Below are 12,284 nucleotides of genomic sequence, written 5' to 3' on the forward strand. Positions count from 1 at the left end.
CCCTTCACTAAATAAAGCCTAAATGACAAAGGGGAACGTGTAGTTTTTCACACCTTATAGTGGGCAAATGGCACTGATTTGAATGTTTGAACACTCTGATGAAAGAGTATTAAAGTCTGAATGGAGCCTGCTGGTGTCACTTAAGAGGTCACAGCAAACATGTCTGGACATGGACGTGCTCTCAATACTTCAGGCTAATTATATTATTCACCAAAATAATTAATATATTTAAGATGTCTGGAAATCTGTGTAATGAAAAAGTTCTAGAACACTTAAAAATCACTAAATGTCCACAATTTTCTTGCATTTTATTTTTGTTTATTATTGATTTTTTTTCTTACTCTTCCTGGCAGTATTTTTGTTTCATAATAATAAAAATAATAATAATTGTAAAAAATTAGTGAGGTTAAAAGATGCTAATTGGGTAAGAAAAATGAAATGTAACAGAAATTTTCTCTGCCATCTTATAATATCTTAAACAATTTTGCTTCTCATTCTTGTTTTAAAAATGTTTAGACAGAAATATGGAATGCTCAGTTTTCTTGAGTGTTTTATTGTATATTGTTGTGTGTGTGTGTGTGTGTGTGTTTATGAGTTTATTACCATTCCTGGCAGTATTTTATTTTGTTAATAATATTTTTAATATTTAAATATAATAATAATAATAATAATAATAATAATATAATTTATTATTTTTTTGTTTATTATTAATATGATTTTATTCCTATTACTGGCAGTATTTGGGTTTTATTTTATTATATTATATTATGTTTAAGTATGTATTAAGTATATATATATATATATATATAATATAAAAATAAAATAAAATAAAATATATTATCAATTTTCACAACTTTTTTATAACAAAGTATTGTTTTGTTGTCATTTACTTTTTTAGTTTTGTTGAAAATGGAGGTTACTGGCTTGTTTCTTTCTTTCATTCTTTCATTCATTCATATTTTTTAAATGCTATATCAGCATCAAAAGCTACATTCATGGCAAAAATAGAATTACAAATAAAAAACTTTCTAACATTACAAAATCAACTATATAAAAGTAAATCTACAAAAATGTGATAATTTTAGGATCTATATTTCTAAGCAGGTAATCACATTACACTCGTCTGTACTTGCTGTGAACATGGCGCTCGTGACTGTATGGTCTCTGCGTGTTTGCAAATGTGTGAGATATGATCTAATCAAATTAAAAGTGCAACACTCCCTGTATGCAAAGTGAATAATCCCATCCTGGTGCAGGGTTTGAATCCTGATATCTTCCAGCTGTCAGACATGCAGATTGCCTCAAGAATATTACATTATAACAAATGGAATTACAAGTTCTAGCCTCCCTCTTTGTATGTGTCTTAATGATGATTAGCTATTGCATGAGGCATTCTGTGTTTGAATGCATTCTTTGAATGGTTCTTCTAATGACGTGTAAATGTATGTGTACGTAAACTCTATGTATGCATTTCAGCTCTTGCCATTTATGGTTTCATTCCCACAGCATATTTTCAAACAAACCCTCAGAAATGACATTTTAGAGGTTATTGTTCTAGTGTGGGTGGTTGCTGATTCAAACCAGCTGAACCAGGAAATGTAAGCGAGGCCACGCCGGAGGCACTAAACTGACACATTCCAGCTCAAGCATTCCTCAATTCACTATATTAAACAGCTACAGCACGTTTATACTCTTATCAGATACTATGCCATTGTTTATAGCTCACTGAGAAGTTCCGTGGTTCAGATTAATAATAGCTGAAGTAAGCTTCGGAGTAATAAAAAACAAATCATAAGAAGTATTGCACAAATCTGAGGATAGCATTCCTCTGTTTTATTAACTCACGAAGATCCTCTGTTTTTTTAAATAATAAATATGGTGAAGGCAGTGGGTGATAAAAGAAATATATTCTTGAAAGAGCTCTTTCATAGACTCTTTCTGTCATGGAAAAACAGAGATGATGTATCTATCATTCCCCCGTTCTCGGTCTGAACACTGAAGATCTACACTATGAGTCATGAGGTGCTCACTCTGTATCAAGTCTCCTAAAGGAAATTACAGTGTAAGAAAAAACAGAGAAACATCTGACATAGTCTGGGAAAATCTCACTTCCAGTCATATGAGTTTCTGTCTGCTCATTTGCGTTTCAGTTGCTTTTTGGAATACAGGTCAGATGTTAGGGAAGGGTTGGATCCGGGATTTTCAACCTTTACAAATCCCTCCATTCTGACTCGCAGTCAACTTAGAGACCCCCTATATTTCTAAGATCTTACACCTAAAATCATTTTCATTAATAACATTAACGAACATGATTACCTTTTATATTGCTTAATATTTAATTAGCACATTTACAAATATATTTTGTATTCATTATTAATATATTATTTATTCATTTAAATTATATTTGGAGTTTTTTTTGCACATTATTTGTCAGGGGTCACTCAGTGAGAATTTTTTAAAGAAATAAATACTTATATTCAGCAAGGGCGCATTAAATTAATGGACGATTTGTTTTAACGTTGTTACCACAAATATCAGTTTCTACAAAAATATTAAGCAGTACAACTGTTTTCAACACTGATTAATACAAATAAATATTTTTAATATAGCATTTTAGAATGATTTCTGAAGGATAATGTTTCAAAAAATATATTAAAATAAGTTATTTTAAATTGTAAAAATATTTAACAATATAACGTTTTACTGTATTTTTGTTTAAATAAATGCAGACTTTCAACAACATTTAAAAAAGCCCTCAAACCTTTGACAAAATAAACCCCTTTTGGATTTTAGTACACATAAGTTTTCTTATTTTTATGGCATTATAAGGTTCAATAGTAGTTGTATACTATGATGAACCACTATAATTATGATAATATAACTAAACGATTTGCTTACACTAATGTTCTGTATGTAGAATAATCATTGTCTAGTAACAACAGCATACTATTGTGAATTTATATCATCCATAAAAACAGAAGGTTTACATTAGGCCGGTGTTTTTGAAAGTTGTCACAAAGGAGAAAAGACGGATGTGGAAGGAAGTGGAAAACCAAGCCAAACACAACAGTGTATCTGACTGCCCACAACATTTTATGTGAATAGCTTTTCTTCCGATCTTATTGAAAACAATCAGTGCTTCCTCATCTGAAAGAGATTTTCTGTTTGGATCCTATATGGGGTTAAATGCTTAGCCTGTGTGTGGATTATATCTTCAAACAAACACCTAATACTATGACAGTATCTATTACATAAATACAAGTAGACCGCTATTTGAAAAAAAGATGTTTTAAAATAAGTTTACAGGAAAAATGATCTCAAACATTGTGATAAGACTGACTTTAGTTCGCAATGTACTATCAAAGTCATGAATCCTTCAGACAAAATCTCACACACTGTGCATTGAGCAAGGCTATCGGCACGACCCTGTCTGGGAAGTCCCTCTGCAATGTTTTTTCAGACTCGCTGGGTGCGTTAGAGGTGCTAACTTCACACCTCTGGCTGTTTTCAATGGACCACGTGTGCAAGAGAGAACCATGGGTGTCAGAGCTCTCACAGTACAAAAAAACAGGGTGTAAGAGGAGGAATAAACAAGGCTTTGAAGGGCCACATCAAACAGGTGAAAGAGTTTTTTTTGTTGTTGCTAAAATGCCTTTGTGATTTTTTTTTGTAACATGTTCAACAGAAATGACTGATAAAGATGTTGAGAATGTCAAATGTGCTATAATGTTTTTTTGTTTTTGTTTTTTGCTGACACAGAATTCAGTGGAGAAAATGGAGAAAGTAGAACTATGAGAAACTAAATCCTTCCTTGTTCCCTGGAATACATGCAGGTGCTGAATCGATTTTTGAAGGATTGCTCAATATCCAACAAAGTTTGTCTTTAAATTTAATGTCATAATTCTAGGGAAGACAATACCATTCAAAGGTTTGGGGGCCGTGTGATTTTTCAACAGGGACACCTTACATTGCATTGCTCAGAAGTGACAGTAAAGACATTAAGTTTAGAACAGATAAATGAATGAATGTTATTTTGAACTTTCTGTTTATCAAAGAATCCTGAAAATTATTCAGTTACGCTAAACCTCTCGTTTATGCTATTGAAAATAAAAAACAATGAATTACATTTAAAAAAATCAGTTACCACAAAGTTATTAAGCAGCACAGTTGTTTTTAATATTGATAATTTTTTTACATTTTGTTATTATTATAATTTTTTTTTTTTTTTACCAAATCAGCATATTAGAATGATTTCTGGAGGATCATGTGACACTGAAGATTGGCGTAAAGGCTGCCTGCCATCACAGGAATACAATATTAAAATGCAAAAGAGTTTTAATTTAAAAACAAAAAAGTTTTAAAATTCAATACAATTTTACAATATTACTGTTTTGCTGTATTTTTGATCAAATAAAAAAACACCTGGGTGAGAATAAGCGATGTCTTTAAAAAAAATAAACATCATAACATTTCACATCATAAATGAATATAAAATCTGTAATAATTATCATACTTAAGCTCACCATGCATTTATTTGCACAAAAATACAGTAAAACAGTAATACTATTACAATTTAAAATAACAGTTTTTAAATAGCTTTGATGGCAAAGCTGTATTTTCAACAGCCATTACTCCAGCCTTTAGTTTAGTGTCACATATCCTTCAGAAATCATTCTAATATGCTGATTTGCTGCTAAAATAAAATTTCTTATCATTATCAGTGTTGAAAACAAATTAAAATTTTTGTGGAAACCATGATACATTTTTTCAGGATTCTTTGATGAATAGAAAGCTCTAAAAACAGCATTTATTGATCAATTTAATGCATCCTTGCTGAATAAAGTATTAATTTCTTAGGGGAAAAAACAACAACCTTACCCCTAACTTTTGAATGGTACTGCAAATTAAAAAGTACAAATTCTTATATAGTGTGTATCTAATATGATACAAAAAGCTAGCAGAGGTTGGTTTACGGTGACTGGGTATATAGCCGCTGGACAGACACTGGGGCCGTGTTAGCGTCTCCTCTGCTGTACAGCTATGCCTGCAGCTGCTTTTCCAGGCTGTAAACTCATCATGGTCCCTCATATCAGTGCGCTCCAGGGCTCGGGACATGCGCAGTGGCTTGCGACAGAGCCCCCAGCCCCCTACCCTCATTAACAGAGCTGCCTAACAACAGACGGCTACGAGGGGAATACACAAACACAGATGCTAAAATAACAGAGGACAATACTGCAGTCCTGAAATGAATCTTCTCCTTAAAGCAAACGCTAACGTACATCATATCAGATGTACTGCCCAAATGTGTCTGTACGTGTGCGTAAGCGTACAGCACAGGTGTTCGTGCCGTGAAGCTGAGGTCACGGTGGGTAAAGCGAGAGTGCTCAGCTGTTTGCTTACATCAGTCAGAGAGCAAAACTCTAATGGGCTCAGCTTTGGAGGGTCTTGCTCTTAATCCAACAATCATTTTGTTTATTAAAGGGACAGACCACCTAGTAATTCAATTCTGTCATTATTTACTCACCCTCTTGTCGTCTTTATGGTGTTTAAGCTAAAAAGGAGATGTTTAGCAGAATGTCCAAGCTGCTCTTTTCTATACAGTAAGTGGATGGTGCCCAGTCCAGACATTAAGCAACATTAAACTACTCCATACAACTCATGCACTCCTGAAACCATTTGTGAGAACAAACTGAGGTTTTAAATAAAATAAAATAAAATCTTGCTTGACAGCTTTGGTCACCATTCACTTTCATTGTAAGCAGCTTGAATATTCTGGAATGAATCCTTTTATTTTCTACTGAAGTAAGTCATTCAGGTTTTATAACACATGAGGGTGAGTAAACAATGACAGAATTTTATTCTTTTAACTCTTTGCGCCATTACGTGAAGTTTTTTAACATGCAACTTGCACAAATGCTAATACATAAACCCAGTAGCACCTTCTTCTGATATTAGTTTGTTCAAAAATTAAAATTATATCATCATTTACTCACTGTTGTTTCAAACTTGTATTATTATTTATTTGTTTTCTCCTGTGGAACATGAAAGATGATATTTTGAGAAATGTCTCAGTGTTTTTGGTTTTTCTTTTGTCAATAGGCACAAAAACTCTTTGGTTACCAACATTCTTTAAAATATCCTCTTTGTGTCCTGCCAAAGAAAGTCAGTCATACAGGTTTCGAATGGCATGAGGGCAACAGAATCTTTATTTTTGGGTGAAGTATTTCTTTATTAACGTGTCAAAATAATTGTTCAAATGAGATTAAACTCACATTCCACCTGAAAACAGCTTTATTTCATATACATTAGTGTTTTGATTTTATACAGCAGTATATTGCTCCATTTGACAGTAGTGCAAAAAAATCATGTTTGTTCTTAAATATAGCAAAACATAACCGGCACAATATAAATAACACCTTCAACAACATTACAATCCAAAAAGAAAGCCACAGTTACATTGACATTGCACAAAGTTTCAGGATATTTGGTTATATACATATACTGTAATTCCTTTCTGTGGGGTTGTGGTCCTGTGGCGTTATGCATGTATGGTCAAAGTGCAGGATGCTTCACCTCTACAGAAACACACATACACAGCACTCTGATCTCCCTAGACACAAACTTATACTGCCCTTAAACAAGTTTCTCTGAATTAACAAAGTCCTTTAAAAAAGGAAACAAAATCCTAACTTCTCAGAAGTTTTGAAATCATATAATACTATGCTACATTTTAAAACCGATGTAAAATGGCAGAGAGCAGGACTGACTTAAAGGTATAGTTCCCCAAAAATGAAAATCATTTACTCACCCTTATGTCATTTCAAAACTTATTGTTCTCTTAAAAAATAAGATATTTAGCAGAATGTCCAAGCTGCTCTTTTCTCATACAACTGTCTTTATTCCCATCTACTTCAAATTGTACAGACAATTCTTCTAAATATATTCTTTTGTGTTCTACCTAATAAAGAACATCATACATGTTTGTAACAACCATATTTTGGGGGAACTATCCGTTGTTTTGGGGTGATCTGTGCTCTCATCAGATAAACTAATTACTCACCGTTCACTCATCTACCCATCTGAGGTAATATGCATTGGTAGTGGCCGTTACCAATGACATCACAACACAACACATACTATCTATATCGATCAAGCTGTCAAATCTGACAGCTCTGGCAAATAAACAAAGTTTCGAAAATGCAATACACGATGACATGGTTTACTAACTAAAGACTTGCGACAAAATCCAAATAAATGTGACATACAACATATAGGAGCTTATAATAGCAGAGTTACTCACATCGAAGGGCTTGATATTAAAGTGTCAGTGTTACTGATTACCCGTTGAATCAGAATTGGTTCTGAGCACCTTTCACCCTTTCGAAAACATGAGAAATGAGAAAGTGCAGCTTTAATCAGTATCACAGCTAGTTTTAGGTATGGCTATAGTCTTTATTAAAAAGACATTTCTCCTGCTTAGTGGTATAGACGTGTCATATTAGTAAAGTTTGTACTTTTGTAAGGCTTGAAATACATGACTGTAAAAAACAAACCAAACATGTCCGTTAGATAAAACACTAAATACCTGTTCTTCCTAAATCGCACATTTCATACCAAACACCAGTGCTTCTATGATATGTATGTAGTAAGTATGTCCATTAGTACGTTAAAACTATATTTCCCCTCTTAAGTCAGAGGTGGTCCTTGAAATATCTCTGAAATAGTGTCATATGTTTTTATATTACATTTAATAAATAAATAGGAAAATAAGTGAAACATATATTATGTTGTCAACATGATCTGACACACTCAAGTGTACGTAGTGTAGAATCCAGACACCGTTTTGTGTGAATTTTCTGCTTCTAAATGTCCATGCGCATCTGTGGTGAGACAGGGCAGCATTGCACATTACTACCATCTAGTGTGGCACAGCAGCACTACAATATTATTTTCTGCCAGGACGAAATTTCTGTAAACATGCGTGGCAAAACCTGTCAAGAGCTACATTCCTAAAGTTTTTCATTCTTTTTTGTTTTGTTTAATATATTATTTCTTAATATTTCAAAAAAGAATCGTAAACATAAATATACATTTAGATATACATCATACACAAAGTGACCGCAAAATGGCAGAGCAACATTATTTTGCACTTTCAAGCACTGGGGTTTATAGGGTGAGAGTTGTGGAGGCTTAGAGTGTGTGTTTTTTCTTTTTCATCCTTTTTTTTTACCCTCATGATCTGCAGAATGCTGCAGTGTTCCTCCAGGCAGAAGGAGGGCACTGTGGCCCACGAAACACTCCTCGTCTGATGCTCAAACCGAGCAGTTGCGCCTCTTGGCCACACAGGGCAGGCCGCTGGAGCTAAGCCGGGTCTTTACCCTTTGTCAAAGACTTGTGGAGGAGACGGAAAGAGTAGGAGAGGACGGAGGAGGAAAATTGAGGAGCTCTAGGACAGCAACTCCCACGCTGCTACGGCGCGTGAACATGCACGACGCCGCCACCCATTTGTTGCTACGAGGGTTGTACTTTTCTATGGAGTTGAGACTAGAGCTGCCGTCATTGCCTCCAACCGCATATAGCCAGCCATCCATGGCGACCAGGTCATGGGTGCTCCTGAAGATCAAGAGAAGAGATGGTCCATTAGGAACCGAATGATTTTTTGCACTTAAAAGGGTAGTTTCTTCCTTTAAAGGGTTGGTTAACCCAAAAATGAAAATTCTGTCATTAATTACTCAGGCCCAGAAGGCCCAGAAAGGCAGTAAGGACTTCGTTAAAATAGTCCATGTGACATCAGTGGTTCAATCGTAATGTTATGAAGCTACGAGAATACTTTTTGCCAATTCAACAATTTCTTCTCTTCTGTGTCAGTCTTCTAAGCTTGTTCACGACAGTACCTTGACACATGTCTGTGACACAGAATAGAAGAAATTGAAGTCATTATTTTTGTTTTCTTTGCACACAAAAATGATTCTCGTAGCTTCATAACATTACGGTTGAACCACTAATGTCACATGGACTATTTTAACGACGTCCTTAGTACCTTTCTGGGCCTTGAACGTGGTAGTTGCATTGCTGTCTATGCAAGGTCAGAAAGCTCTTGGATTTCATCAAAAATATCTAGTGTTCCGAAGATGAATGGTCTTATGGGTTTGGAATTACATGAGGGTGAGTAATTAATGACAGAATTTTCATTTTTGGGTGAACTATCCCTTTAAACAAATGCTTGAAGATCACTGTCAAACCTGCGGATGTTCATTGGGGCCACTCCCTCCCAGGTGTTGGTTTTCGGATTATATCGTTCCACTGAATTTAGGCAGCTGGTACCATCATTGCCCCCCGCAACATAAAGCATGCCCTCCAATACAGCAACTCCTGCGCTGCTCCTCCTGCTCAGCATGTTGGCAATGGCAGTCCAGACATTACTCTAAAAATAAAAAAACATCCTTCGTCATTTATTTAACCATGGAGAGAAAACATAAAACACACCCCGGAGATGTTTTCAACATGTCAGAGAGACATGTGTCACCTACCTGTGGGTCATACTTTTCTACCGTTGCTAAGTGTGAGGAGCTGTCATACCCACCGACCGCGTACAAATTGCCATCTAATAGAAGAAATAGGAGAAACGGGTTCATGTTTGCAGTTCAATTTCAAACTGCTTAAGATATAGAGGAAGTGCTTTTACATTTGCTCTTTACATTTATTAGTACATTAGTATTACATATTTCTACCTAATGTGGCCACTCTAACGTATCTCCTCCTGGTGCTCATGGCAGCGATGGAAGTCCAGGTACTGGTCAGAGGGTCATACCTCTCCGCACTGCAGACAAAATCAGAGAGAGAGAGAGACTTAACAAAGAGATTTTAAAAATAATAATATTAAAAACTTTTATTTTTAATATATACAAATATATTTTAGATACTTTTTATTATTAAATTATATTTAATTTCACAGACATTTTAGATTTACATTTAATGCTTTTTATAACTTTATTATTACTTTTCACATTTGTTTGTCTAGATAGTATACCTGTTGAGACAAGAAGCACCATCGTATCCTCCTGCTGCATACAGCAGCCCATGCAGGACTGCCACACCTAAACAGCTCCTCCTCGTTCCCATAGACACCTCAGGTTGCCACGCATTAGTTACAGGGTCATACGACTCTACAGTAGCCAAATCAGAAGTGCCATCATACCTGGTTTGGGAAAAGCAAAAGAGAGACAAAGATGAACAATAGATCTTTCATATGTTTTTGTATATATTGCGTCTTTATTATGCAAGTAAAGACAAGACCGTCATCATTCACAGAAATTCATTAGTCAACAGCTGACACATTTCCTAACTAATCTTAGGTAACTTCTTGATTGCTTCAGCAAGGTAATCTTAAGAAAATAATGTGGCTTTCTGAACATTCTGTTCCTTTTGTAATGTAATAAATCAAATCTGGATGTGTGGCCTTGGCTGCGGTGTTGCATCTTGCTGTTTTTTTTCAGCATTGTGCATTATGGGTGCTGCATTTTAAAGATGCTGTATTAAGTTAAAGACTGTTCAACTTCTATGGAAGCCCATTTCTGCCACGTAAGAAAAAAAACAGGTAAATGCCAAGTTTGACCATTTTTATGCTAAAGCAGGAGAGACACACACATTGATGCCTCAAAACTTAAAAGGTCCGCAATACAAGGGTCTCTACCACTTTAGTTTGCCGTTATAAAAGGAAAAAAATTCTCCGACAAAGATGAGGCTTTTGGGTCTGCGTACCCTCCCACAGCGTAGAGCTTGTTTCCAATAGCAGCCACTCCGACTCGTGCCCGCCGCGTCGACATGGATGCAACCATGTGCCAGCGGTCTGTCCTAGTGTCATAGGCCTCACAGTCTCCATGAATGGCAAAAAGACTGCCCCCACCTGAAAGACATTTAGCATTTAAATCAACCCACCAACCCACTGACATATGTGCATGTGTTTTATGTGCTCTTGTCCTGATTTACAGACCTACAGCAAAGAGCACCGGACTGGCTCCCTCGCAGCGGCGCGGTCGGGTGCGGCTGTTACTGAGAACACCCCTCTGCTCGGGCATCAAGTGATACTTCAGTGCCTCGATCAGCAGGTCTTTGCACTCGGAGTGGTGACGCACCAGCAGCTCCGTATCCACATTATTCATCAGGAAGTCTCGTGTCAGCAGGGGCAGACGCACACACTTCATCAGCTGAAGACATGGATAGAAAGAGTGAGAGGTAAGACGTGTGTGTAAAAAGGATTAAAGAAAGCAAAGGGAGGGAATAGAGAAACGAGTATCGATTTGCAGAGACATAATCCTTTATAAGCATTAATCCTGTGATTTACTGTGATGTTGCTAAAAGCGCAGTTTGACAGGAGGAATCATACCCACCCGGGGCACATGCTGCCTCCGCCCATCGATGTCATGCTTGACCCAGCTCAGCACAGCCCTGTACACCTCCTCCTCTGATGGGACATTCAGGTTATCACTAGAAATCAGATCCAGCACCTGCAGAAATCACAAGAAAGGGTTCATAACCGATCTTAAAACTAAAGGAGTGGTATGGTTTCAGTTGGACTAAAGTGTTTGCATAACTTAAAGACAAATTGCTGTTTTAATCTGAATGACGAGCATTTAAACATCTTATGTAATATATTGTACAGGACAGATGTGCTCAGTTTGAGACTGAGCGCACCGTGTTCTGCACAGAATGTCAAAAAACAGATCTCTGTTTGAAAAAGAGCTTGTTTAAAGTCAATATTACATTGATCAACACTGACTATACATGTATAATTTCACCAATTCTCTATTCAGTAGACAATTTAAATATTTAAAAAATCATTGGAACCTTTGTTATTGCACAGTCACATAAATAAAAAAAAGTTTGTGTAATCATAAAAAATTAATTTAAAATATATACATTTTGTAAATACATATACACACACTACCATTCACTTTTTTGTTGTCGGCAAGATTTTAAAAATCTCCTGTAATGCAAATTATCAGCAGCCATTATTCCAGTCTTCAGTGTCACATGATCCTTCAAAAACGCTGATTGGTGCTCAAAATGTACAGTAACATTTCTTCTTGTTATTAATATTAAAAACAGTTGAGCTGCTTAATATTATTGTGGAAAACATGACAATTTTTTCAGTATTCGTTGATGAATAAAAGTTCCAAATAACAGCTTTTATCATTTATTTGAAAAAGTAAATTAAAAAAATAAAAAAATGAATAAATAAATATATATATATATATATATATATATATATATATATATATTAG

The 12,284-nt window shown here is 35.5% G+C and overlaps 1 protein-coding gene across 4 annotated transcripts in view; it reads right to left on the reverse strand.

Moving 5' to 3' along the window:
* Positions 1 to 7,344: 7,344 nt before the first annotated feature.
* klhl17 (kelch-like family member 17) overlaps positions 7,345 to 12,284 on the reverse strand; it is a 17,667-nt gene continuing 12,727 nt past the window's right edge. For all 4 annotated transcript variants that reach the window (XM_016549070.1, XM_016549068.1, XM_016549069.1 and 1 more), the window contains exons 5-12: positions 11,391 to 11,507; positions 10,994 to 11,207; positions 10,762 to 10,906; positions 10,031 to 10,198; positions 9,732 to 9,820; positions 9,531 to 9,604; positions 9,243 to 9,424; positions 7,345 to 8,613 (exon numbers count right to left, since the gene is read on the reverse strand). In XM_016549070.1, coding sequence (XP_016404556.1) covers positions 8,385 to 8,613; positions 9,243 to 9,424; positions 9,531 to 9,604; positions 9,732 to 9,820; positions 10,031 to 10,198; positions 10,762 to 10,906; positions 10,994 to 11,207; positions 11,391 to 11,507 — 1,218 coding nt within the window. In that variant the 3' untranslated portion in view covers positions 7,345 to 8,384. The remainder of the gene's footprint in view (positions 8,614 to 9,242; positions 9,425 to 9,530; positions 9,605 to 9,731; positions 9,821 to 10,030; positions 10,199 to 10,761; positions 10,907 to 10,993; positions 11,208 to 11,390; positions 11,508 to 12,284) is intronic.

Source organism: Sinocyclocheilus rhinocerous, unplaced genomic scaffold (genome assembly GCF_001515625.1).
Source record: "Sinocyclocheilus rhinocerous isolate Xijiao unplaced genomic scaffold, SAMN03320098_v1.1 scaffold72, whole genome shotgun sequence".
NCBI classification, from domain to species: Eukaryota; Metazoa; Chordata; class Actinopteri; order Cypriniformes; family Cyprinidae; genus Sinocyclocheilus; species Sinocyclocheilus rhinocerous.